The sequence below is a fragment of the Polyodon spathula genome, chromosome 44 (assembly GCF_017654505.1).
Source record: "Polyodon spathula isolate WHYD16114869_AA chromosome 44, ASM1765450v1, whole genome shotgun sequence".
NCBI lineage: Eukaryota > Metazoa > Chordata > Actinopteri > Acipenseriformes > Polyodontidae > Polyodon > Polyodon spathula.
The window spans coordinates 2,549,078-2,576,914 of record NC_054577.1 but is presented as its reverse complement, the minus strand read 5'-3'; the positions used below and the strand labels follow the sequence as shown (position 1 = coordinate 2,576,914).

General features: G+C 45.2%; 2 protein-coding genes across 3 annotated transcripts; one reads left to right on the top strand and one right to left on the bottom strand.

Annotated features, from left to right (window-relative positions):
* The first annotated feature begins 393 nt into the window (after positions 1-393).
* Positions 394-4,511, top strand: LOC121305727 (profilin-1-like). Its single transcript, XM_041237456.1, has 3 exons — positions 394-630; positions 3,685-3,874; positions 4,169-4,511. Exons 1-3 carry the CDS (start codon positions 502-504, stop codon positions 4,264-4,266), a joined length of 417 nt encoding a protein of 138 aa, XP_041093390.1. The 5' UTR covers positions 394-501; the 3' UTR covers positions 4,267-4,511.
* Positions 4,512-6,668: 2,157 nt separating this feature from the next.
* LOC121305631 (E3 ubiquitin-protein ligase RNF13-like) lies at positions 6,669-25,879 on the bottom strand. Of its 2 annotated transcripts, XM_041237325.1 has the most exons (11): positions 25,579-25,879; positions 22,548-22,632; positions 21,386-21,466; positions 21,150-21,272; positions 20,940-21,027; positions 20,270-20,360; positions 19,350-19,455; positions 19,023-19,116; positions 10,374-10,454; positions 9,566-9,943; positions 6,669-6,851 (listed from the first exon to the last, which is right to left on the bottom strand). In XM_041237325.1, exons 2-10 carry the CDS (start codon positions 22,620-22,622, stop codon positions 9,576-9,578), a joined length of 1,107 nt encoding a protein of 368 aa, XP_041093259.1. In that variant the 5' UTR covers positions 22,623-22,632; positions 25,579-25,879; the 3' UTR covers positions 6,669-6,851; positions 9,566-9,575. The 2 variants fall into 2 exon arrangements, with proteins under 2 accessions (XP_041093259.1, XP_041093257.1); XM_041237323.1 differs by lacking the exon at positions 6,669-6,851 and having other exon boundaries at positions 8,832-9,943; positions 25,579-25,878.
* Positions 25,880-27,837: the final 1,958 nt, after the last annotated feature.

The window sequence follows — 27,837 nt, the reverse complement described above, 5'->3', positions numbered from 1 at the left end:
CCCCCCCCCCCCCCCCCCCCCCCCCCCCCCCCCCCCCCCCCCCCCCCCCCCCAAAAAAAAAAAACCGTTAAATAATCATTTAAAAAAAAAAAAATTGAAAAGATAACAGATTTGTAAGACTTTAAACACTTCACCCCCTTAATTATCGACTGTCAAACGTAATCAATTCATTAATTAACAGGTGATTTAAGACCTGAAATACAAACTTCACACACAGGCGCACAAGTTTGATGGTATAGGCGGTGTGACTTTTTTTTTTTTTTTTTTAATAGAAACCGCCCCTCGACTCGCAGTCTATTTAAACCGGCTCTCTTCCCCACTGAGTTCGTTTGCAAGTTGCTGGAGTTTGCAAAGACAAGCTAGCGCTTTCTTTCTTTCTTTTTTTTTTTTTTTTTACCCCCACCCCCTTTTTGAAACAAGTCTTGTGTTTCCTCCAATTCGCCAATAAATTAGTATTTATTTATTTTTTTTTTTTGTTGCTTGTGTGTGACGTTGATCGATATGAGTTGGGACAGCTACGTGACCAGCCTCCTTGCCGACGGAGAGTGCCAAGACGCGGCGATCATCGGCTACAAAGACGGGGTGTCCGTCTGGGCCAGCACCCCGGGAAAGACCCTGTGCAACGTGACGGTAAACAGAGTCCCCCGTTTCGTCCTCTTTGCATTTCTGTTACACGCAGGTTTTAACGTAGCTTGTCTTTTTCGATGTTTTAAACTAGTGTGCGGTGAGTTTTAGCCATGCACTGCAACGGTAATACAGAGGATAACTCTCCAAGATGCGTAAAATACTTGACGCTACTACTGTTTGAACAATGCGCCCTTAAAAACAAAAAAAGCGATTATCATAAGTGAAGTCAATGAACTTGTACAAGATACGCCTGCCGCAGTATATATATATAATATATATATATATGTGTGTGTGTGTATATAATAAATATAAATATGCTTTTAAAAAGTTACACTGTGCACTTTTAGGCTTGGGAAGGGTTATCATTTTTAACGGGGCCACACTGACCGGTAACATCGGCATTTTAGGGGGGTGCCCGGGCGGGGTCAAGTTCACACAAGGAAGTGGCTTTTCTATGTTCTCAGTTTGCACTTATTTCTATTGCACTTCTAGGCTGTAAAATGGAATTTTGGATCAAAACTTTTAACAGGACTATAGTTTTTAGAAATAACTTTTTTTTTTTTATTAAAAAAAGGTAACCTGCGTTTGCTTGGGATACGCGTGACGTGTATTTCTCGAAACGCAAGCGCGTCATGGTGTGTGTGTGTGTGTGTGGTGTGTGTGTGTGTGTGTGTGTGTGTTGTGTGTGTGTGTGTGTGTGTGTGTGTGTGTGGTGTGTGTGTGTGTGTGTGTGTGTGTGTGTGGTGTGTGTGTGTGTGTGTGTGTGTGTGTGTGTGTGAAGAGTACGTCGCAAAATATTTTAACTAGTTTTGTTTCGTTCCTCGATTTGGTTCTGCTCTCTCTTGTAGTGCTGTTGCCGGGTCTGGTGTTGGAGGGAGTGACCCGTGTGGCTACAGATAGAAATAACGATGCGAGTGGCTCATTTAAAGCCTTTGGGTGCAGACACGATGACCTCACCAGTAAAAAATATACACACGGTTTGAATGTGTGCAATCAAGCGCGTTAACTCTCTTTTTTTTTTTTTTTTTTTTCTGGTTACCAAATCATCGATAAAGGGAAGTTTGCCGATGAAGTCTTGACTTCCTCAGCTAAAGGGCGCACATGTGACTTCCTGCAGAATTCTTAAAATTAGGAGGGGGGGGGCGGGGCTAGCGTCAATCCAATTTTAGGTGATTCACAAAACACTGACGTGTACTCAGACTGCACACATGACCATTGGGTTTGTAAAATTAACTTTTGCTTGGGGGTTGAAAACGTTTGCCTGCTTGCAAATTTATATATATATAACGAACGTGTACTATATATATATATATATATATATATATATATATTATATATATATATATATATATATATATATTATATATATAGTAGATAAAATATATATATATCTATATAGAGTATATCTATCTCTCCCAAAGGTAAGTTGTAAAATGTAACTTCCCTTATTTTAACGCCTTTCTCTGTTGCCTGTTTTCATTTTTAGTCTCGCTGTAGCGACAGCGCTCTGTGGACACAGACAGCACACGTTGAGAACGCATGTGCGCATTGGCATAGAGGTGACCGGCGTGGACTAGGGACAGGGCTGGCCAAAGTTTGGACAGGAAGGCAGTGTGGCTCTAGTGGAGCTGAGGAGGGACTGGGAGGGAGGGAAGCAGTGTGGCTCTAGTGGCGCTGAGGAGGGACTGGGAGGGAGGGAGGCAGTGTGGCTCTAGTGGAGCTGAGGAGTGACTGGGAGGGAGGGAAGCAGTGTGGCTCTAGTGGAGCTGAGGAGGGACTGGGAGGGAGGGAGGCAGTGTGGCTCTAGTGGTTAGAGCTGAGGAGGGACTGGGAGGGAGGGAAGCAGTGTGGCTCTAGTGGAGCTGAGGAGGGACTGGGGGGGGGGGGGGGTGGGGGCAGTGTGGTTGAGGGGCCAAGGGAAAACAAGCTCATGTGGACTGAGTGGGACTGGTGGGGGGGTTGGCGGCAGTGTGGTTTAAGGAAGGTGGGATGGTCTTTTAGTGGTCCATGTGTTCTTGTAGGCAGTGAATCAGAAGTGCATGTGATTCAGGGGCTGGAGACCATGCATTCTGGGTGTTGTAGTTCCCAGGTCTAGCGGAGATTTGACAGGTGCAGGCATGGCTGTGCAGAGATAAGGAATGTCTGTTCTGAGTTCCTTCAGGGCAGTAAGATTTTTCTGTAGGTGCTCCTGATCGAGACTGCACAGTCCTTGCTTGTTGAAACCAGCTCTTGCAGAGGAATGCCATTGCTGTCTACATGAACCTGCGGCAATGCATACCCGTCCAAAAACTTGTCTGCAAAAAAACTACAAAGCAACAGACTCGGAACTCCACTGCCTTCCACACTGCAGCCCAACACTTTGCTCTAACCACTGAGCTCCTCAAACCCACTGCCTTCCACACTGCAGTACAGGTGTAGTTCTTACAGGGAACTGGAGCGGGTGGGGTTACAGCACGCTTGCCTGTCTAGCGGTGTGGTGCTGATCCCAGCTTGGCCTCGGTTTCCCTTCCTGTGTGCAGCTGTGACTCGCCCAGGCTTGGGTTTCGCTTGCAGCCTGGTCACCTCGACTCACAAGCCTTTGCTCTCCATTGGTTCAAGAGTCCAGAGACTACTTTCAGCTAAATGTTTTGTACAGTAATTATTACTGTTAAACCCTCAATAGTTTATCAATTTTTATTTTAAATGCTGTTCTTTTGGGACTCTCATCCTGACTGGGGGGGGGGTGGGAGGAGAGAAGTTGAAGGCTATATCTTGTGAAAGACTAGTTTGGCTTTTTGCACGGAGATCTGTTTTATAAAATCTGATGTTGGAACGGAGTAGTAGTTTTGTCTACTGACTGCTGTGTGGGGCAATAGATGGACAGTAATTTTATATATATATATTTTTTATTGGCTTCACTTTCGTATTTAATTCTATATATTTGACGCTGTAACAAAGTCTTTCCACTATCTCTTGTACAGCTGTAGGCACTACAGCCCAAACGCTGGTCTGCTTGACTGTCTCTAACGTGGCTGAGGAAGCCGAGCTGTGACTGACCCTGTGTTTGCTCCCCCCCAGCCTGAGGAGATTGCTGTGCTGATTGGGAAAGACCGGACAAGCTTCCTGACCAATGGGCTGACCCTGGGGAAGGTCAAGTGCTCCGTCCTGAGAGACCGCCTTGACGTGGAAGACGAGTGGACCGTGGACCTGCGGACCAAGGCGCCGGGCGAGCCCACCTACAACATCTCTGTGGCCAAGGCAGGCAAAGGTAGAGTCAACTCGTTGAACTGAAGAGGTTCAAATCCCGGCTCAGCCACTGACTCGCTGTGCGTCTGACCCTGAGCAAGTCACTGAATCTCCTTGTGCCCCGTTCTTCGGGCGAGATGTGAAACTGGGGTCCTATTGGAAGTGACTCTGCAGCAGCAGCAGTTGTTGATGATGCAGAGTTCACCCCCCCTAGTCTCTGGAAGTCTCTTATCTAAAGCATCTGCTAAATGACTGGTGTGTGTATGAGCTTGAATTCATTCGTTGTCTCTCCCTTTCCTTCTGTGTGGTCCTCCAGCTCTAGTTGCCGTGATTGGGCACGAAGGCAAGCACGGGGGTATCATGAACAAGAAAGTCTACGACATGATGAAGCATTTGAGAGCCTCGGGGTACTAACCTTGAAACCCCCCTCCCCCCCTCCCCCCCTCGATGACTCCTCCTGCCCCAATTGGACCGGGATTAAGAAACGGAACACGCCAGGAGAACCGCTGCTTCACCTGACCACGAGAATTAGTTTAGAGTAAAAAAAATTTCAATTTCATTTTTTTGTATTTTTTTCTTTTTAAAATGTTCTATATAATTTGACAGAAGCACTTAAATGGCATTTAAATATAGTAAATAAATAAAAGTATTGTCTCCTGGCTGTGTATTTGGCATGTGTTGCAATTCTGTTTAAAGAAATAGAACTAAAAAAAACAACCTGAAATTAAAACATGGAAAAAAATCTTTTTCGTTTGAGTATTTCTGAGCAAGTGATGTGGGAGAAATCGACTATTAAGGATGTTTTGATTCCAGTAAGTCTTCACTTCTCTGTCCTACAATTCTCCACAGGGAAGGAGATCCTGCCTCCCAGAGCAGGGAGGGGGTGGGATGGGTTATCTAGCCATGCTGTTGATGCTGAATCCTTTTACACCTGAATTTAAACTCTTTGAAAACAACCCAAAACCAAGAGTGTGCTGCTTCAATAAGACAGAAGGCACTAGAGCCCAAACTATGCTCTGCTTGACAAAATCATCTTAGATTAAGGTTAAAACACACACAAGTCTCTGAAGGTGTCAATGTCCTTGTTGGAGCTGTTGGTATTGCTTGCGAGGTCTGTCCAGGATCACAGGTATAAACATTCAAGAATTCCTGAAATGTTCTCTCCGCTCCTTCAGTGAGGGGGGGGGAAAAAAAACAGCCTTCCAGGTATAACTGGGAGGCACAGATCTGGCAGCAGGCTTGTGCAAGTCCTGACCGCACCCTGAGAGGAATGCCAGCTCTGCTTCTATATGAACGGTGATCAGCAAAACCTCAGGCTGGTGAAAAGGGCTGCGCTGTTCCACTTCCTGACCCCAGCAGCTGAGTACAGTGTCACCCCCATCGCACACCAGAGGAAACTGGGGGGGGGGTTTGATACAGCAACCTGAAACTTGGTCTCCTGGAACCAGGTTTCAAGCTGCTGAAAGTGGCTTCGTGTTCCTTCAGCTTAAAACACACACGCATGCATGCAAATCTGTGCTTAACAATAAATCTTTCAAACGGGCTTTCTTTGCTCAGAAGTCCTCGAAGCTGTCAACAGCCTCGCTTACAAGCAACAAGTTCAGACGCACCAAGGAATGCCGCCTGCCTTACCAAACAAAGCAGAGGGACCCGTCCCAGCTACTCCAACAAGGGGAGCCACAGGAGGGAGACGAGGGTCTGCCTGCCTGTACAAATCTTTACTCGAGATCCCAGCATAGCTTTGCAGCCTTATTCTTTTATCACCTCTCCTAACACAAAACATACTGAAGATTTTATATATATATATAGTTATATAAGTACTGAGGCAGGTAGTTCTTTTAAACCAAGGAAGCATATCTCGCTAGACAGAGGGGGGAAGAAAGAGAGATAATACTTGTGAAACATGTTTATTGGTAATTTCTTTCTTAAAAGTTACATTTACAGAAGTGTGCTTTAAAATAAAATGCAGAATACATATTTCTTAAAAGGAATGCAGTTTTCCCCCCCTTCCTCTCGTCAATGGTTTGGGTGTGATTTCAACAAGGGAGACACCAAATTAGCCATTAAAAATACTGAAAAATGTATCATCTATTGCATTTTAGCAGCAAACATTTTTATGTAAAACTTATCAATATTTACTTGACATTATTTTAACATATTCAGCGCAGCTATAAGCCAGTATTATATATTTTTTCATGTGCAAAACAAGAGAAAGGGAGGCTCTTCTACTCTCTGGACAGCCTCCCTCTGTGCCGGTGGAGCACAGGAAGAGAAAGGGAGGCTCTTACGCTCTCTGGCCAGCCTCCCTCTGGTAAAGCAAAAACAACTTCAAAACTATGAGAACACTAAAGAAAATTACAAACCCCAAACTAACCCTTTCATTGCATTTAGATTAGCGATTATCAAATTACCACGATATAACTGAATATTCTTTAAAAACAAAAAAACAACACACCATCTGAAACCCAGTTTGCCCTTTACATGGACACACAGAAGCTGACAAAGTCCTGCTCTTTCAAACTCCTGTTTTTGACTAACAAAATGTACCTGAATAACACTTAACATTGCAAACAGGTAGATGCTTTTCTGTGTGTCAGCTACTTCAGATCTGATGGGTACGTTCACATATAAATACAAACACTGTTAATCCATAAACGAAAACTGGCATAACTCTTAATACAGATCTTTGATTAGTAAATGATAAACGTACATCTGCCCTTCGGACGAGATGTAAAACTGGGGTCCTATTGGAAGAGACTCTGCAGCAGCAGCAGCCGTTGTTAATGATGCAGAGTTCACCCCCCCCTAGTCTCTGCAAGTCGCTTTGGATAAAAGCATCTGCTAAATGACTAAACAATACTATTATTGTTATTATTATTAATGTTGTTTTAAAAGTACGGCAGTCCTGTTATGAATGTTAGCCTGCTTCTGTGATCCCAATCTCCACGCAGTAACCCTGGCGAGTTAGAACAGTTCTGAAGATCAGCTTCCTGTAGTAGCTGAAAAATACCACAAAAAGCATAAGTTTACAATTGAGTTCATTGCCGTGAACGCACTCCCCCACACAGACTTGATGAGAAATGCTATCAAAGTTGCGTGAATGACCGCATGCTGTCGAACCTCAGAGCACAGAAACGCTCAAATAAACCTGACCAATGCAACAGCCAGCGTTTCGACTGGAAGTTGTCTTTCTCAATGTCTTCAAGTCCCGCTGAATTTAGGACGTTCCCAGGGCGTTTTCTTAGGAGACCTCCTGCGAATGCAGGTATTGAAAACCCAGCGGCGAGATCGAACGTTGCAACCAGCAGAGATCAAAACAGGCTCATCTTGAGCACGGTCTTTAAAACATTTCCTGCACAAACACAGCAGCAACTGCATCGCGACTGGTTTCTGTAAAGCACGACAGCACTGTCTGGTGCATTTTTAAAACAAAGCACTTGATTCCAGGTACACTAGCTACACTTTGAGGCTGCCTGAATGCTTTTAGGTGGGAGTCCAGGTAAGCATTGACCGTTTCCAAAGCGGCTTTCAGTCTCATGGCGCAAAACGATTCTTTTCACGATCGCGAGAGAGTCCCGCTTCCACGGCACACATGATTCGTTGCACCAATCCCTCTGCGATCGAGGGACTCTTTTACAAGCACTAGAGACATCACGGGTTTGGATAACTCTTTATTTTACATTCAAATTGACCCAGATTGCATCACTTGAATTCTTATTTTTGCACAGTGGCTGTTGATGCCTGGAACTGCATCAGTTCCTGTGCTGTAGGTCACACTCACTGTAACCTAAAGCACAGGAAACGACAGCAGGAGGCAGTTTAATATAGCGGTGTGTTTGAGAAACACAAAAATCGAAGGAAAAAAATACATATATAAAATGACAACACACTCCTCACCTCTCAAGGGTGATAAACGGCCCACTGGAATCCACTAGAGAAACCTCATACATTAGTGTTTTATGGCATAGACTAAATAATACATTTTAGATGCAATTCAGCAGAGCTGAAGAAAAGCGTTACATTCTTAAGGGGCGTGAGAGAGGGGAAAACTGGGGGTACAACACGAGAGAGAGTTAGGGACGACGCAGAGCATGGCTTCCACTCCAGGTCTTTGCTCCAACCCTGTTCTAAAATCGTGAGCCAATTAAACCTCAATCCAGACAGAGTTCATTATCTCATTGCAGCTGTTAAACAAACCTGGAGTGGAATCGCTCTCCAGGACCGGGATTGACTAGACAGCCCTGGATTAGGATATAGAAGAGCCCAGCTCCTTTTGGGAGTCTATCAGGGGTTCACAAGACACTATGTTAAACCAATCGCCTTTTCAGAGTAACAGACTTGACTGGAGGCGATTGGGACACAGTGAAATCTGTCCATTACACAGCAGGGTTCCCTACTTCCAGTTCCTGACCGGCAGTGACAGAGTGGGGCGCAGCTACCCGGAAACAAATAGGACGGCATCAGGAACGACCATCGGCCATTTCTTTTGATTTTGATTTTTTCTGAAGCCGAATTTATGTAATCTAAAAATCAATACACGGCCATTCTAGAAGTTTTCAATCTGTTTGGAAGTGTAAAGTGACAAGCACGTATTCCCAGGGTCCTGTCTGGAGGACGGTCCAGTCAGACGCGTTCCTGTAAATCAGAGTCGTGAAATTTCACACCGGCTGTGAAGCTCCGCGCCTCGAAAACTGAGCCGCTTTACCACCACTGCGGGGGCAAAAAAAACCCACCAAGAAATCATCATTTTTAGTTAATTATCATAACAACATAGTTAGAGAGAGAATTAACGCAACAGGTCAATGATGCCAGTTCAGAATTCTCCAAACCATTCTGCAAAAGTGGGCAAGGGCACTTAATGGGCAAGCTGCAAAGACCCTGTATGCCAATGCATAATTACCAGGCTTCAGGGTGTCTCAATGAAAGACCCAGAGTCGAGACATTCTCAAAACAGTTTCGCACCCCCCCCCCCCCCCCCCCCCCCCCCCCCCCCCCAAAAAAAAAAAAAAAAGGTCCAATATTTCTCGTGGTTGTTCTGTGCAGAGCTGGGAACAAGACTCCCGCTGCACAGCAGTTTGATCCATTCCAGGTTTTATTACTACCAGCTTGATTAGCCCCCAGTGTGTCTAGGCAACAAGCTCAGTGGTGTCTTATTAAAAATATCATAGTAACACCAGGAATGGATCAAACCGCTAGGCAATGAGAGTCCCGTTTCCATCCTTTTCATGTGGTGTGTGATTAAGCTTACCGACAAAAAACAAAGTAATAATAATAATACCACTCACAGTAGCAATACCTTTGTTTTACTGATCAGGTTTGAGGTCAATTCCTGTTTTTGAATTCCAAGTCCTTTTTAAAAGTCAATTCTCCATTCCGCTAAGGGAAATGATTTTTTCGAAATCCTCGCTGCGGCTGTTGTTCAACTGCTTCGATTTGAAGACTGTTTCACTAGCTAACGAAACAGCAGACTTCAAATTTTTAACAAGTCCTTTTCTTTGCGTTTGCTCACCGCTGCGAGAAGCTCGATTTTCATAGAACACAGCGCAGTGACATTTTGATCGGCGAACGTGCTGGGATCGATTCAAAAGGGGAATGTTTTTTTGGTTTTTTTGTTTTTTAAGGGGAATCTAAAACCAGGAATTGACCCACAGAAACCCCTGGAAGCAGTAGTAGTGATCAAAACTGGGATGACAGCGATTCTTTATAAAAAGACCTGAGCGTGGCTAGACTCGAACCGGCCCTGTGGCTGCAGAGTGTGCCTGGATGGTGTGCTGCTCCGCGGACAGCAGGGGGGCTTCGCCGAGACTCTCCTCTGACTCTGAATCCTGCTCCTCGTTCTCGAAGGTGTAGTAGCTCTCCTCTGGGGGATCCAGGCTCGCTGACTCGCCCATCGACCCGAAGGCCTGGCCCTGTGGCCGATCTGTGCTGGCCGGGGACGGGGGCCCCAGCAGCGGGGTGCGCTCCGACTCGCCCCCCTCAGATCCTGAATCGGACTCCGAGTCCTCCGCGGTGCGTACCACACGCTGCTTGCACACAGGGCAGGTCTTCTTGGTCTGGGTGAGCCACGGGTCCACACACTTACAGTGATAGGCTGGGGGAGAGAAATAGAGAGAGACTGGGTGTGTCAGGGGTCCATGCACTTAGTGATAGGCTGGGAGAGAGAGAGATCTGATATGAGAGGGGGGGTACAGGAGACACAGCGACTGGGTGTTTGAGAAAGAGGAGGAGAGAGACTTGGCTAGTCAGGGACCATGCTCTTACAGCGATAGTCTGGAGAGTGAAGAGAGACCGATTAGGTGAGGAGACACAGCGACTGGGTGCGAGAGAAAGAGATGAGAGAGGGTGCAAGAACATGCAGTAAATGAACTAGAAGTCTCTTTCAATGGCGACTGGGAGAAGATAAAACAGAGGAACTGTGATTGGGTGCAAGGCTACAGGAGTCACCGATGGAGGCGGGGCTACAGGAGACACAGCGACTGGAGGCGCTACTCACTGCGAGGGGCCTGCGCGGGAGCACTCACCGTGGGAGCAGGGCAGGATTCTCAGCTTGTCCCCTTCCTCATACTCATCCAGGCAGATCGCACACACGTCATACTCATCACCTGCGAGGACAGAGATCACACACACCAATACAACAGGGATCGCCTGGGACAAGACAGGATAGATTCAACTGCAGAGCCACTGAAACGATTGGCAATCGCTGAACAAGACCCCCCCTGTTCAGACTGCGCTTGTAGATCTCTTGATCCGCCCCTCCTGCCCTGCACTGGACTCACCTGACCTCAGCACCACCTTACTGGATCCTCAGCTGATGCGCTACCCTTGCCTTGCACTGCTATATTGTATTCTAGCAGTGTTATTATTATACACGGCATCCTTGTTCATATTGGATTCTAGCAGTGTTATTATTATACACGGCATCCTAGTTCATATTGGATTCTAGCAGTGTTATTATTATACACGGCATCCTAGTTCATATTGGATTCTAGCAGTGTTATTATTATACACGGCATCCTAGTTCATATTGTATTCTAGCAGTGTTATTATTATACACGGCATCCTAGTTCATATTGGATTCTAGCAGTGTTATTATTATACACGGCATCCTAGTTCATATTGGATTCTAGCAGTGTTATTATTATACACAGCATCCCAGTTCATATTCTAGCAGTGTTATTATTATACACAGCATCCCAGTTCATATTCTAGCAGTGTTATTATTATACACAGCATCCCAGTTCATATTCTAGCAGTGTTATTATTATACACAGCATCCCAGTTCATATTCTAGCAGTGTTATTATTATACACAGCATCCCAGTTCATATTCTAGCAGTGTTATTATTATACACGGCATCCTAGTTCATATTCTAGCAGTGTTATTATTATACACAGCATCCCAGTTCATATTCTAGCAGTGTTATTATTATACACAGCATCCCAGTATTCTAGCAGTGTTATTATAATACACGGCATCCCAGTTATCATGTATTATGCCTGTATCATGTATTATGCTGCAATGACGTATTATGTACTTTCCACTGTATATCATGTATGATGCATTTCTCTATTTGAAGTATTATGGATTTTCTTGTATTTACTGCATCTTGTAAAGCGTTTTGTGACGGTGTTCCACTATGAAAGGCGCTATATAAAATAAGATTGATTGATTCATGATCCAGAGGCTGCCCATCAGTGCTTGACCTGGTTCTCAGCAGCTGATTGGAGCTTGGAGCTTGTTTTTAAACACAGCAATGCAAGGACCACTTTCTCTGTCTCTATATATAATCTGCTGGAATCCACAACTGGGACTATTAAAACAGAGCCTTCACTGAATGCAATAAGTACATAGTCTTGTTTGTAGCTACAGTGGCGGATGATCCCTTGATGTCAGGTTTTTATTCAGTGTATTTCTCATATACTTGCTCTGAACTGCCTGGACCTCAATTTCTTAGTTTTCATTTTTAAAAGAAAGGGAGAAAGGAGAGGGTGAGAACGACGCTCCGTTCACCCAGGTCTCCTACAAAACAGGAAGCCAGAACAGCTCACTTCCTGTCTTGCAGCTGACCACAAAGGAGGAAGTGGTAAAGGCGCAGTTTTTTTTTTGTTGTTTTGTTTTCTGCAAGCAAGGAGCTCACAAGCCTAGCAGAGTAGAGCAAACTTCAGAGAGAAATTACGAGAGTGGGAGAGAGAGACAGAGAGGGGAGGGAGAGAGAGTGATTTTGAGACATTATATTTTAATGTAACATTTGTGTTGAAATGCCTTAGCAATATTGGATCACTCCTGTCTTGCTAATCAAGCCAGTTTGAATTTGAGAGGGAGAGAGCGCGCGAGAGAGGGAGAGAGCGCGCGAGAGAGAGAGAGAGAGAGAGAGAGGACTGCCTTATAAGGCCAGTGAGTCGAGCAAAACCGACAGTGGCTAACTAGAGCCGAGAAAAGACACTTCCAGACCATCCCATCCCCACAGAGCCGCGTTAAAACCAGGAACGGGGAAAAAAGGCTCTCTTTAGAGCGCCAGCCGCACACTGAATACATTTAAAAATACATTTTTCATTTAAAAAAAAAAAAAAACAGTGGTCACGCTGTTATCTGCTTTCTGCCAAACTATAGAAGCCGACCAAGACATCCTAATAATAGACACAAAAAGGCAGCGAGGAAACAATGAGCAACAGCTCTTAATGCAGGCCTCTGATCAAGCCGTTGGCGTATGGCAGTGGTACTCAATTCTGGCTCTCGAGATGCATTCCAGTCCAGGTCTTTATTCCAGCCAGGTCCTGCATTAGTTAATTGCATCTCTGCAGCTTCAGTGAACTACATTAGAGCCTGCCTGGAGTGAAAACCTGGACTGGATTAGATCTGGAGGGCCAGGACTGAGTACCACTGGCGTACGGTTTGAAAGTGCAGGTGTAGACAGCGCCTATAGGCGACACGTTGGTTAGCGATGTGCTTGTTAAGCACTATTAGGCAGTACAACGTAAAAGGACGATTCGTTCTGGAGAAGCTGCCGTGCTGCGAAATGCAATCTTAGAAGAGAATACGGGAACAGAAAGGGGGAATCTCTCTAACCCACATCATCGCGTTTTTGTTTTTTGAGAGCGAGACGCACAGGTTTGTTGTAACACATCTATTAAAAAAAAAAAAAAAAAAAAAAAAAAGCAGATGTAAGATGAGCAGACAAAATAAACCAGCATATTATGGATAGGGCTGCAGTGTTTCACAGCCTAGAGGCCCAATTATCCAATTGTACTGCCAAGTTGCTATTGTGCTTGTAATAAGGATATACAATCATATACCATTTAATCTGCAGCTGTAGGAACACAACCTATATTTGGTTGATAAGAATCTGATAAAACAGCACAAGCAGGTCTGCTTAAAAGCTTTTTCAGCTACCCACAGACTTCTGCAAGAGCGTTTCAGCATTTAAAAAAAAAAAATCGCACCGATCTTTGACTTCACTGTAGATCCGCTGTACAGCACTGAGTTCTCTACACTAGACTGTATTGAATTAGCTGCTCTCAGATCCCCAGTACAGCACTGAGTTCTCTACACTAGACTGTATTGAATTAGCTGCTCTCAGATCCCCAGTACAGCACTGAGTTCTCTACACTAGACTGTATTGAATTAGCTGCTCTCAGATCCCCAGTACAGCACTGAGTTCTCTACACTAGACTGTATTGAATTAGCTGCTCTCAGATCCCCAGTACAGCACTGAGTTCTCTACACTAGACTGTATTGAATTAGCTGCTCTCAGATCCCCAGTACAGCACTGAGTTCTCTACACTAGACTGTATTGAATTAGCTGCTCTCAGATCCCCAGTACAGCACTGAGTTCTCTACACTAGACTGTATTGAATTAGCTCTCAGATCCCCAGTACAGCACTGAGTTCTCTACACTAGACTGTATTGAATTAGCTGCTCTCAGATCCCCAGTACAGCACTGAGTTCTCTACACTAGACTGTATTGAATTAGCTGCTCTCAGATCCCCAGTACAGCACTGAGTTCTCTACACTAGACTGTATTGAATTAGCTGCTCTCAGATCCCCAGTACAGCACTGAGTTCTCTACACTAGACTGTATTGAATTAGCTGCTCTCAGATCCCCAGTACAGCACTGAGTTCTCTACACTAGACTGTATTGAATTAGCTGCTCTCAGATCCCCAGTACAGCACTGAGTTCTCTACACTAGACTGTATTGAATTAGCTGCTCTCAGATCCCCAGTACAGCACTGAGTTCTCTACACTAGACTGTATTGAATTAGCTGCTCTCAGATCCCCAGTACAGCTGAGTTCTCTACACTAGACTGTATTGAATTAGCTGCTCTCAGATCCCCAGTACAGCACTGAGTTCTCTACACTAGACTGTATTGAATTAGCTGCTCTCAGATCCCCAGTACAGCACTGAGTTCTCTACACTAGACTGTATTGAATTAGCTGCTCTCAGATCCCCAGTACAGCACTGAGTTCTCTACACTAGACTGTATTGAATTAGCTGCTCTCAGATCCCCAGTACAGCACTGAGTTCTCTACACTAGACTGTATTGAATTAGCTGCTCTCAGATCCCCAGTACAGCACTGAGTTCTCTACACTAGACTGTATTGAATTAGCTGCTCTCAGATCCCCAGTACAGCACTGAGTTCTCTACACTAGACTGTATTGAATTAGCTGCTCTCAGATCCCCAGTACAGCACTGAGTTCTCTACACTAGACTGTATTGAATTAGCTGCTCTCAGATCCCCAGTACAGCGCTGAGTTCTCTACACTAGACTGTATTGAATTAGCTGCTCTCAGATCCCCAGTACAGCGCTGAGTTCTCTACACTAGACTGTATTGAATTAGCTGCTCTCAGATCCCCAGTACAGCGCTGAGTTCTCTACACTAGACTGTACTGAATTAGCTGCTCTCAGATCCCATACTCCATAGTTCTCCATACTAAAACGTATGCGTTTTCAGTCAATTTTCAATGTAAAGTCTAAAGGTAGTGCAGCACCTTGGAAGGCCACAGAAAGTTAACGTCTAATCAGTTTTGATCTGATGCAACCCTAGCATAGAAACTTCAACAGTTGCTGAAGAAAGAAGAAATGCAAAAAAAAGGCACCCCCTCCCTCATTGTTTCACTTCACCCCTAGCACGGCGATTCTGTGAAGGAGGAAGAACCAGAGAGCTCATCTCCCATCGCCTCGCACGACTAACGCTTTGAGTCAGCTTTCCAGAGAAGCCTTTCGATATCACTCACTCCCACCTAACTGCTTTTAACTACACACAGAAACCTAAACAAGCCCTGGGGCGAAGTTCACCAGCAAAGACAAGCCACTGCACCAGTTTAACACAGAGAAGCCTCACGCGAGCCAGCAGACCGCAGAGGAGGGCTGGGCCCACGTGCCGTCAGGCTGCGCTACGCATGCTGCCTTTGGCGAGCTGGACTCTTTTCATTTGAGTCTTTGATTTCAGGTTGATCTTAAAAGGCCTTGCTGCTTGTCTAAAATAATTCAAGAGGCCGATTGGTTGAATAACGAATGATAAGTCTGGAACAAGGTGTTTGAAAAAGTTTATATTTTTGGCATCTTCAGTCAGATTCTCATTTGTATAATAATGGATCTATCTTTATATAGCGCCTTTCACAGTGGACCTTCATCACAAAGCGCTTCACAGAGGCAGGCTGTGAACTGTGCATTATATGCAGAGTCGCTTCCAATAGGAGATTGGTTTAACATCTCATCCGCTGAGCACAAGGAGGTGAAGCGACTCACTCAGGGTCACACACAGCCAGTCAGTCAGTGGCAGAGGTGGGGTTTGAACCTGGGGCCAGCCCTGGACTTTAAAAGCTTTGGCTAAATGACTTAAATCAATGAAATAAGACTGACTCCTAAAGATAAACGACTTGACTAGGACACCCATTGAAGACAAGTTTATTTTACTGTTTCTAAACACAATGAATACGTTTGTAACGCAGCATAAGAATTAAAGCAACTCTCTCCCCTCCTCGTAACGCTATTGTATCCTCACAAAACTGCAAAGAAATTTCAACCTGGGACAACACAGCCTCGCTGTTGTGGGAGTAAACTGACATGAGTTTTGTGGGTTTGTTAATCTTGAACGCACAGGCACACGCTGCATCCTAGCCCGCTCTTCCTGCTCCCTGGCCTTTCAAAAAGCCTTTTCAGTAGAGCGGTTCTGTCGTCGTTTTGGTTGTTTGTTAGTTTTCTCCTGTCTGAGTAGAAACACAACGGGCGGGGTTCGGGAAATACTGTCGTGCGCTTCAGAGTTTCAAATCCGGAGTGGGCGAGGGCACCCCCTGGAGGAAGCGAATAGAACTGCAGCCGCAGGCTGCTTTTAATATCTTTGGGGATATTTCTGACGCAGTTTTAACCGTTTGCGGTCCATTTATTCAGCGATTGTAAGGCGTGTCGGGTCCAATTTATTTTCACACGCGCTGTTTAAAATCCCCCCCCCCCCCCCCCCCGAGTAAAACAGGTTTAAAATGCATTGCATGGCAAAATGTCAGCACTGCATCTCCAGCCAAGCCCCACCCCTTGTTTGCTGTATTTTTCATATACCTCTTTATAGACGTGCACACTGATAAATCCTCTCCTGATCACTCGTTTTATCACCAAACTCCTCAATAATGCGATCCGAGTCACTATTTTATTACTATAACATCTCAAAAAGCTCTGTAAATGTCTGTGACAGGAACTGAATGATGTTCTGCGATCAGTCAGCTGTCGGGAACCGGGCGGGCGGCAACGGGCCGAACGCTGGATCATAAACTTTATGTTCTTTCCTGCCTGTTTTAACTCTGTAAACTAATTCTTCTGCTGTATTTGCATGCCATTAAAAAAAAAAAAACAGGAACTTCCCCTTTCATACAATAAGGAAAAGAAAATCAACCAGGCTTTCCACAAGCTCTATGAATGGCTGTATTGTTACCACTGCTGTGCAGATCGGACAGACGGCTGGCGTACGCACACACTTTATGAGACGATTATCAAGGGAGACCTTAGAGGCATGCAAAATAATAACGAGTCACTAACAACGACATTAAAAAGCCGATCAAAACAGAAGTACCAAGGGACTAGGAGCTCTTAAAATAAACAAATCCCCTGGGCCGGATGAGATCCTCCCAGTAGTACTCAAAGAAACGAAAGAAGTAATTTACAAACCGCTAACCAAGATCATGCAGCAGTCTCTTGACACAGGGGTGGTACCGACAGACTGGAAAATTGCAAACGTAATACCAATCCACAAAAAGGGAAACAAAACTGAACCAGGTAACTACAGACCAGTAAGCCTGACTTCTATTATATGCAAACTTATGGAAACTATAATAAGAGCCAAAATGGAAAATTACCTATAAGGTAACAGGGTCCTGGGAGACAGTCAACATGGTTTTAGGAAAGGGAGATCGTGTCTAACTAACTTGCTTGATTTTTTTGAGGATGCAACATCGATAATGGATAATTGCAAAGCATATGACATGGTTTATTTAGATTTCCAGAAAGCTTTTGACAAAGTCCCGCACAAAAGATTAATTCTCAAACTGAATGCAGTTGGGATTCAAGGAAACACATGTACATGGATTAGGGAGTGGTTAACATGTAGAAAACAGAAAGTACTGATTAGAGGAGAAACCTCAGAATGGAGTGTGGTAACCAGCGGTGTACCACAGGGATCAGTATTAGGTCCTCTGCTATTCCTAATCTACATTAATGATTTAGATTCTGGTATAGTAAGCAAACTTGTTAAATTTGCAGACGACACAAAAGTAGGAGGAGTGGCAAACACTGTTGCAGCAGCAAAGGTCATTCAAAATGATCTAGACAAGATTCAGAACTGGGCAGACACATGGCAAATGACATTTAATAGAGAAAAGTGTAAGGTACTGCACGCAGGAAATAAAAATGTACATTATAAATATCATATGGGAGATATTGAAATTGGAGAAGGAATCTATGAAAAAGACCTAGGAGTTTTTGTTGACTCAGAAATGTCTTCATCTAGACAATGTGGGGAAGCTATAAAAAAGGCTAACAAGATGCTCGGATACATTGTGAAAAGTGTTGAATTTAAATCAAGGGACGTAATGTTAAAACTGAACAATGCACTAGTAAGACCTCATCTAGAACACTGTGTTCAGTTCTGGTCACCTCGCTATAAAAAATATATTGCTGCTCTAGAAAGAGTGCAAAGAAGAGCGACCAGAATTATTCCGAGTTTAAAAGGCATGTCATATGCAGACAGGCTAAAAGAATTGAATCTGTTCAGTCTTGAACAAAGAAGACTACGTGGCAACCTAATTCAAGCATTCAAAATTCTAAAAGGTATCGACAGTGTCGACCCAAGGGACTTTTTCAGCCTGAAAAAAGAAACAAGGACCAGGGGTCACAAATGGAGATTAGACAAAGGGGCATTCAGAACAGAAAATAGGAGGCACTTTTTTACACAGAGAATCGTGAGGGTCTGGAATCAACTCCCCAGTAATGTTGCTGAACCTGACACCCTGGGATCCTTCAAGAAGCTGCTTGATGAGATTCTGGGATCAATAAGCTACTAACAACCAAACGAGCAAGATGGGCCGAATGGTCTCCTCTCGTTTGTAAACTTTCTTTTGTTCTTATGTTCTTAAAACCGGTCCGATTTCACTGGGTCCAGGAGTCCACATGGGAAGTAAAAAAAAAAAAACAGAACGCAGAGAGGGATTTGCTTATTAAACTTCAGGGCATTATAAATAAACAAACGCCAGGTAGTGTCTAAAAAACACGTTCTCTAAAAGAAAACCAGGGGGAAAAATAAAAAAAATTAAAAAAACACCAAAAAACGCACTGCAACGCAATATGGAGCGATTCACAAAAACAGCGTTCCAAATACGCTTCTTAACCGTGACTCCTCAAGCCTGCACCACACCTAATCCCTAGTTACTTATTTATTTGCACCCTTGCTTTGTTTGCGTTCGCCAAACACGACTGAACTGAATTCCCAACACACGCCCTCTTTTGATCCGCAGAGGAATTGGTTCTGTCCTTCAATTGGTAGCAGCCTGTGTAAATGACACAGGCTGGAGGTCTATCGGTTAACAGAGGCTTATCTGATCTTGCAGGGCGGGGTGTGGCAGGGTTTGCTGTATTACAGAGGATTCTATCTTATCATCCAGGATATGGCAGGTCTGACTCTCACCTTTCTTGTACTTGTGGACAGGGATTTTCTTCAGCTGGCTCTTGGTCAGTCTGTGTCTCCAGGTTCTTTTCTGGTACTGCACGCACCGCACGATCTGGAGAAATCAAAAGGATTTTACACAGCGCCCGTCATGGCAAAGCTGGCGTTTCACAAGAAACAGGCCTTTAAACAAGACCGAGCAATAGAAGAATAAAAGTCAAATCTGAAAAAAATAAAAGTCAAAGCAAGGCTGAGTGCCAAAACCAAGCAAGACGATAAATCCTGAGACGTGCATTTAACAGTAGCGGTTTTGCACTGACTCACACACCCTGTTAAACTGGGACTCACCATGATAGTGAACATCACTATGACGACTATCCCCACGACGCCGGTGAAGGGAATGAGGTAGAATCCCAGCGGGAAGGAGAAGTCCGGGAGCAGCAGCAGGTGACCGCTGTGGACAAACACAACGACTAGGATCCACAGCATAGAAGACTCGTGGATACAGACGCCGAAGTGGGGGGCTAGGAACTTCAGGGACAGGGCCAGCAAGATATCCTTGAAGCCCCTCGTCCCGGTCGTGTCTGATCGGCCGTGTGTCCGCCTGGGAGGGGACGGGGCCGGGGAGGGGAGGGGGGGGGGGGGGGGGGGGGTTACTGGTTCTCCCTGCTCGTGAAGCGTACTGCTCTGTCTGTCTGTCTGTCTGTCTTACAGGGCCTGTAAAGAGGTGTGCACTGTGCTGTAGAGCTCGGTTCAGCAAGGCATGAGGTTACCTGGTGATGTCATAATAGGGCATGTGTCTATGGAGAGTCATGAGGTGAAAGTCACCTGTATTTATTTTCTTTTTTTATTTACACCCAGGAGCTGCACAGCGGCTATTCAGTGCGATGGCGACCTCTGGAGGACAAAGGCCAGCCCTGCAGGTGTCAGCTTTGATCTCACTGGCCGCCTGGCCGGTAATGGCTTAGTCCTTGTTGCCTCCTAGCCTTGTGTCAGAGGCAACATTCCCTGTGGAATCCCCAGGAAAGGCCAGCAACTTGACTCAGATAGGAACCTGCGCTCCCCTGACTGTGTGACTCCCCCCTGCACACCACACGGCCGTGCCTTTACCAGGGGAGACCCTCGGGGACCCCTGCGCTCCCCTGACTGTGCGACTCCTATATCATTGTCAACAAATAAATAAACCGTTATCAAAAAGCAGCACGTCTTTCCTGCAGGCATCTTGGAGTTGCTATGAAGGGCTGGCGGGTGTTCCTGGAGACACTTACCCCTTATCGTACATGTACAGCTCAAGCAAGGACTCCGACGCTGAGGCTCCTATGAAGAGGGAGGGAATCTCGATCTGACGCACAGTCTCCTCTGCGGGAACAACAGGGCAGGTCAGTGACACACACACACACAGAGACACAGTGACAGACAGGGGCGCTGGAACTAGGGGTGCTGGGGGTGCTGGCTTTGCACGGCTTTCATCAGGGGTTACAGTTTTGTTCAACGGCTTTCAGCACCCCCACTTTCAAAACTGTTCCAGTGCCACTGCACACAGTGACAGACAGAGAAACACACACACACACACACAGAGACACACAGAGTGAAACACACACAAACAAACACACAGAGAAACACAGCGACACAAACACACAGTGAAACACAGCGACACAAACACACAGTGAAACACAGAGAAACACAGCGACACAAACACCCAGAGAAACACAGCGACAAAAACACACAGTGAAACACAGAGAAACACAGCGACACAAACACCCAGAGAAACACAGCGACACAAACACACAGTAAAACACAGCGACACGCACACAATCACAAATCACACCACGTCCCAGCCCCTCACTCCTGTCTGCCCGCTCCGTGTGAATGAACCTGGTTCTGGGGGGGGGGGGGCTAAGGGGGGGGGGGGGGGGGGGGGGAGTCGCTCACCGTCACCGTCGCTGTAGCCCATGTTCAGCAGCCTGTTGGAATCGACGTTGTGAACGAGGGCAGCACTGTACCCAGCCTGCTGCGCGTGCAGGACCTGCAAACACAGAAAGAGAACGAGAGCCCTCGACTCTACAGCCCCTCACACACAGTATCATTTATAACAATAATAAACGAAGCTGTATTGCCCTGACCACAGCTGAGATTTCCCCAGCCTACCTTGACGTCAAAGTTACAGTCATATCTTCGGATCAGGACAACAAACTTGCTGCTGTTGTTGCTAGCAGGGGGGCCCTCAATAGGGGAGCAGGCGTTGGCAGGACGGGCATCGACCAGAAAACCCTGGAAAAGCCAGGACGGGACACTGCTGTACACCTCCAGTCATATACGCACACAAGGGCTTGGTTACTAATGGTACTAATGGTTACTAGCTATGCCAGCAAAAACACACCTACCTTTAACCCATCTTTAGGCAGCTGGTTACCAAAAAGGGCAGGCAGGTCATCAAACATCATGGTAGTGTTGCTGTTCGATACCTGATTAAAACACACACACACACACACAGAGCGAGCTGCATTAATGCACAGAGCATCAAAAGAAACTGATCCCTATTGTAACATTTACTTTCAACAAAAAAAACGAGGCATATAAATGATAAACGTTGAGCACGCTGGAGCAACTGAAGCACTTAATCACCTAATTAGTGACACACTTGATTGGACGCTGGATACGGAGCGATTACAGCTGTGGAATTGCAAGCTTGAATAAAAGCAATAAAGAAAATCTCAGAAAAAAACAATATGCCACGTCTGTCGAGAGAGCAGCGCCTTCGTGCGATCGGCATGCTGGAGGCTGGACTGGGGCAGCGGGCCTGTGGCTCACCGTCTCGGGCGCTCACAGCCAGCGATTTCACACCTGGCGAGACGGTATAACCAGACACACTCTGTCAATGACAGAACCGGGAGACCAAGAGTCACAACACCTGCCCGAGAGCGACAGAATGTTAAATCAGCACAGTAAAAAGTCAGTCACCGCGCCTGCTCTGAAACAGAGCTTGTTATTTTTCGATCACATTTGGTGAATTTTACCCAAACAGAAGCGAGAAGTTTCTTTTGATGCTCAGTATATACACACAACATAATAACATAGCATGTATATATAAGAAGACTCCCGTTAAACAGCAGTTTGCTCCACTCCTGGTTTTACTAGGAGTTTAATAAGACACACCTGAGCTTGTTACCTGTGCACTGTGGTTGCTAATCAAACTGCTGTGCAAAGTCTACAGGTAGGGTACAGCCCTGGGCAAAGATTTTGCATCACCCTGCAGTATGAACTCATTCTGATTCATTAAAGTGGAACGAAACCTTAGCATACTGACCTGCACACAGCTTTGTAGTTTTCCATATACTTAACGGAAAAATGTGACACTTCGCAAATCCAACATGAAATTCTGCTGTGCTGCTAGTATGGCTTCCGGTATAGACTTTTTTTTTTGTTGCGATATCATTTTGTAGTTTCTTTGATTGCATGATGTTAAATAAAATATCTGAATTATATTCATATGATTTATTTATTTGATTATTTTGCTGGTTTGGTGCAGCTGACCCAGGTACTCACTGCGTAGATGAAGGCTCCTGCCGAAGGCAGCAACAGGAGAAGGGGAGCCAGCGATAGGGGCATCCTCCCAAGCATCTTCACTGACCTGCAGGGGGCGACACAGAGCTGCATTCTTAAGCCAAGAGAATCCACTACAGCTCTTCAGTGTGGAGTGGAGTTCTCTTTCCTATACTGCTAGAGCGCTCTGCAGTGTGGAGAGTGGAGTTCTCTTTCCTATACTGCTAGAGCGCTCTGCAGTGTGGAGAGTGGAGTTCTCTTTCCTATACTGCTAGAGCGCTCTGCAGTGCTGAGAGTGGAGTTCTCTTTCCTATACTGCTAGAGCGCTCTGCAGCGTGGAGAGTGGAGTTCTCTTTCCTATACTGCTAGAGTGCTCTGCAGTGTTGAGAGTGGAGCTCTCTTTCCTATACTGCTAGAGCGCTCTGCAGCGTGGAGAGTGGAGCTCTCTTTCCTATACTGCTAGAGCGCTCTGCAGCGTGGAGAGTGGAGCTCTCTTTCCTATACTGCTAGAGCGCTCTACAGTGCTGAGAGTGGAGTTCTCTTTCCTATACTGCTAGAGCGCTCTGCAGTGCTGAGAGTGGAGTTCTCTTTCCTATACCGCTAGAGCACTCTGCAGCGTGGAGAGTGGAGCTCTCTTTCCTATACTGCTAGAGCGCTCTGCAGCGTGGAGAGTGGAGCTCTCTTTCCTATACTGCTAGAGCGCTCTGCAGTGCAATTTCCTTATCATTTGCTTAGACTCTGAACAGCCTCGCTCTGCTCTGTGCTGGTGCAGCAGAGAAAGAGAAAGGGAGGTCACAACATTCTCTCTCACTCCTGCATATAAACAAAACTCCCATCATGTGGCTCTTTGTGGTCTGGCGCAGTTGGCCAGCGTGAAATCTGAAAAACTGAGAGCCTTTTAAGAAAATCGATTTCCACGTGGGAGCCTGAACTCAAACAAACCCATCCAAAGACAGCTTTGTTATTGAGAATGGAGGAGACCTTGTGACAAACAGATCTTGCCCCCCTCCGGGTCTCACTTCCCCAGTCATAACACAGCCTTCAATTCTTCAAAAACCAACGCAGGAACAAGACCTGCGCCATCTCTAGCCACCCTTCGTTGGCATAAGAATATTCTCGTTTGGTTTTAGACCTTTCAATTCACTGTTGGAGAATTTTATATCTATGCATGACTTACATCTATGCAGGGCTTCTCAAACCCAGTCCTGGGGGACCCCTGCTGCGTCTGCCGGGTTTTCATTCCAACCGAGCCCTCAATTACTTAACTAGACCCTTCATTGAACTGATAATTTCCTTAGACCTTTGTCATTGTTCTCAGCTCTTAAAACAGTTGCAGAGTTCAAGTTACTTATAAAATGTTATAGCCAATCTGCAACTGTTTAAGAGCTGAAAACAATTAAAAAGATCTAATTAAGCAAGTCATCAGTTCAATGAAGGGTCTAGTTCAGTAACTGAGAGCTCGGTTGGAATGAAAACCAGAAGCAGACACCAGGACCGGGGTTTGAGAAGCCCTGGATTAAGCGAAGCCTGTTTATTTGGTCTCAGAAGAGATCGCTCTTTCTAGTGGCGACACCCTATTGACAGTGTGGCTGCATATCCCTGGCGACCTTTATGTTTTAAGGAACGTACACTGAATATTCCCTCTTCGATGCGAACAAAGACAGGCCAGACATGTTTTTTTACGCACAGAGCTCCTGAATTCTGAAAAGGTACATTTAAAACACCCGACTCGCCGGTCCGGTCTTGCTCAGAGTGCGTGCCCATCTCTGATTAATGAGAAATGTGTGCGAGAATCGATAATGCGAAACGTGTCATTTGTCAACTTTGTTTCCTGGGTCCCTGTTGAAAAGAAGCTTTCAAGGGGGGCTCCCAAGCGGTGCATCCGGTAAAGGCCCTTGTGGACTTGCGTCTGTAACCCAGGTCTGCCCACACTTTGTCAAAAGCAGTGTGAAATCGCGTACCGACCTGCATGACACCGGCTCCATCCCAGGTAGGTTCTGATCCAGGTAGATCATGCCAGTGTGAAAGGGGCTTTATCGAACCGGTACTAAAACCAGGAATGGATCCAACTGCAGTGCAACGGGAGTCTGATTCCCACCCATGTGATTTTACTGGTCTAATGAGACACACCTGAGCTTGCTACCCTCACACAGTGGCTAATCAAGCAAAGAAGAGAGTGCGGTCCAGTGGTTAAAGTCCAGGGCTGGTCCCCAGTTCAAATCCCTCCTCTGCCACTGACTGACTGGCTGTGCCTGACCCTGAGCCAGTCGCTTCACCTCCTTGTGCTCAGCGGATGAGATGTTAAACCAATCTCCTATTGGAAGTGACTCTGCATATAATGCACAGTTCACAGCCTGCCTCTGTGAAGCGCTTTGCGATGGAGGTCCACTATGAAAGGCGCTACTACAAATCGCGAAAATATCCAAAATAACTTTTATATCGTTTGGTCACCCTCAGTAGTATTATTCTAAAGGTTGGACAACGTGATACTTGATATATATATATATATATATATATAATATATATAGTATATATATATATATATATATGTTATTATAAAATACAAGATCTATTATAATAGTTTATTCACGGTTATATACGCCAAAATTCTTGTCGCCAAAATCTTTTACTTTTATTATGTGTGTGTGTGTATTGTATATATATATATATATATATGCTATATATATATAATATATTACAATCGACAATGTACACAATTTTTTGGTCCGACAAAAAATGGGAATAAACTGTAAATTAACGCCACAAAGTAAATGGTAAACAAGATTTGTGGTTTGAAAATACAGTACCCGATAAAATATGACTAAGTATATTTAAACAAAAGACGTTTTGTTTGTTTCTTTCGACTACTGACTATATAATCGCCGTTACAAATTCCCGTCAGAAATTAATTAAACTTTAACGGCAGTAAAAGTTGCCAAGTACGTAGGTGTTTGTTTACTCCGCAATCAATGCCAAGATATGTTTAAAAAAAACAAAAAAAAACACGATTCTTCCTTTTTTTTTTTTTACTTACCAAAACAAAGTCCGAAAGGCTTGTCTGCCTGGTCGTCTCTTAGGCCAAACTGTGTGTGTTTTTGTTTTGTTTTTGTTTTGTTTTTTTTGGTTTTGCGGCTCTTTCGCTGCTCGGCTGCAGTTAGGGTGTAACGAATAAGGGAAACCGTGTTTGTTTAAATCGCCTCCCGTTGTTTTATAAACGGGTTACGCAGGTTTTTTTTGTTTTGTTTTGTTTTTTTTGCAGCTTCCCTGTTTTCTCTTGCTAGGGCCAAGATGGAGTCGGGCAGGTCCCGGGCCTCGCGTTGTTGTCCCGCCGTTAACCCTTTCACCGATTTCGGTAGGAAAAAGCTAGCAGGGATGGCTCGGAGGCGGGCAAGCAGTTTCAGATATGTGCTTTTTATTAATGAAATATTTAATATTTTGACGTCCTGAACGCATCATGCATACACTGTGTGTCCATTATTGGCATCACGGTTAAAATTGTCTATGGGAACAATTATAACTTTTTTTTTAACCCCCCCCCAGTACAAATAGAGCTAGGGTTTTCAAGCAACAAAAGAAAGAACACAAATAAGGCAAAACACACACCACCAAATTCAAATAGGTTACTGAGAAATTAAAAAAAAAAAAAACATTTCTCTCTCCTAAATTAACTTCCAATGTTCCAGTGTGTTAATTATTGATTTAATCGCATTACATAAATACAGCTGGCGGTCTGATTTTATTCCGATAAAGATGTATGTGGCGCTTCATGGGTTAACGCGCCACACTGTTCTACCACCAGGTGGCACTGTGGCTCGAAAAATGAAATACACGGTACTGCCATTGGACTGAGATTAGAATGAGCCTGAAAGCCAACCCACCCTTATTAGCATCTTCGCTTGTCAAGGCCTCTTATTGGCTGCTAAGCATGTCAGTCATAAGGGGGGCGAGGGGGGGGGATGTAAATAAGATTCCTATTGCAGAGCACCTTTGGCCATTCCAGGTTTTACTATGAGCTTGATTAGCCATAGTATGTAAGTGACAACCTGAGGTTTGTCTTATTAAACTCTTTACAATGCTTCCCTATGCTTGACCAGACCTCTCTGTGCTTTACAATGCTTCCCTATGCTTTACCAGACCACTGTGCTTTACAATGCTTCCCTATGCTTTACCAGACCTCTCTGTGCTTTACAATGCTTCCCTATGCTTTACCAGACCTCTCTGTGCTTTACAATGCTTTCCTATGCTTTACCACACTTCTCTGTGCTTTGCAATGCTTCCCCATGCTTTACCAGACCTCTCTGTGCTTTACAATGCTTCCCTATGCTTTACCAGACCTCTCTGTGCTTTACAATGCTTCCCTATGCTTTACCACACCTCTCTGTGCTTTACAGTGCTTCCCTATGCTTTACCAGACCTCTCTGTGCTTTACAATGCTTCCCTACGCTTTACCACACCTCTCTGTGCATTACAATGCTTCCCTATGCTTTACCAGACCTCTCTGTGCTTTGCAATGCTTCTCTATGCTTTACCAGACCTCTCTGTGCTTTACAATGCTTCTCTATGCTTTACCAGACCTCTCTGTGCTTTACAATGATTCTCTGTGCTTTACCAGACCTCTCTGTGCTTTAACTATGGGAAGCTTTTACAAGGAGATGAGCCGGGTTGTGGCCTCTCTCCAGTGATATCTGTGGAATGAAGGAAGCCAGGCTGAACTAATCACAACTGTCGTTCCCTACCCCCCCCTCCCACACACACCCCCCCCTGTAATTTTAAATATTTTTTTTGCAGCTTTGAAATTACAGAGCAGGCTTGCCAGTAGAGGCAGGATAGGGACTTGGCTGCTCCTGGATGTATAAAAGACGCTGCTCTCCTTGTAGTCGATCAACACGCAACCATAAAAATAGGAACTGGTCCCAAAACAGGGGTCCGTTGCTCAATTGAACCCCTTAATGATTAAGGGGTTAATCAAACAGACAAAGGAGCTGCAGCGAGGTAATCATTCACAGAGGGCACCAGCTGAACTCTAACACATCCCGCCCCCCGCGCTTTCAAGAGACTTTGCTGTGCTCTTCCCAATAAAAGACTTTTTCACTTCTTCTGGAAAGTTTTGACGTTCTAAAAGCTCCCCCCCCCCCAACACTGTTTTCAAGAACTGTCTTGCCAAAGCCAATATACAAACCCCATCTGGTAGTAATTACAGCCTCTCTGTGGGTCAGCCAGCCTTTACGACGGCCCTAATTACTGCCGTGCCTGTGTCTCCCCTCCCTCCCTCCCTCCCTCCTCCTCCTCCCTC

Bases quoted from the DNA above. Each gene is read 5' to 3' on its own strand.
- LOC121305727 (XM_041237456.1), top strand. From the start codon at position 502: ATGAGTTGGGACAGCTACGTGACCAGCCTCCTTGCCGACGGAGAGTGC. The intron at 631-3,684 runs GTAAACAGAGTC...GCTCCCCCCCAG, and splicing joins AGACCCTGTGCAACGTGACG to CCTGAGGAGATTGCTGTGCT. The intron at 3,875-4,168 runs GTAGAGTCAACT...GTGGTCCTCCAG, and splicing joins TGTGGCCAAGGCAGGCAAAG to CTCTAGTTGCCGTGATTGGG.
- LOC121305631 (XM_041237325.1), bottom strand. From the start codon at position 22,622: ATGCTTGGGAGGATGCCCCTATCGCTGGCTCCCCTTCTCCTGTTGCTG. The intron at 21,467-22,547 runs GTGAGTACCTGG...TGTTTTAATCAG, and splicing joins CAGGAGCCTTCATCTACGCA to GTATCGAACAGCAACACTAC. The intron at 20,361-20,939 runs GTGACGGTGAGC...TTGTTCCCGCAG, and splicing joins GAACATGGGCTACAGCGACG to AGGAGACTGTGCGTCAGATC.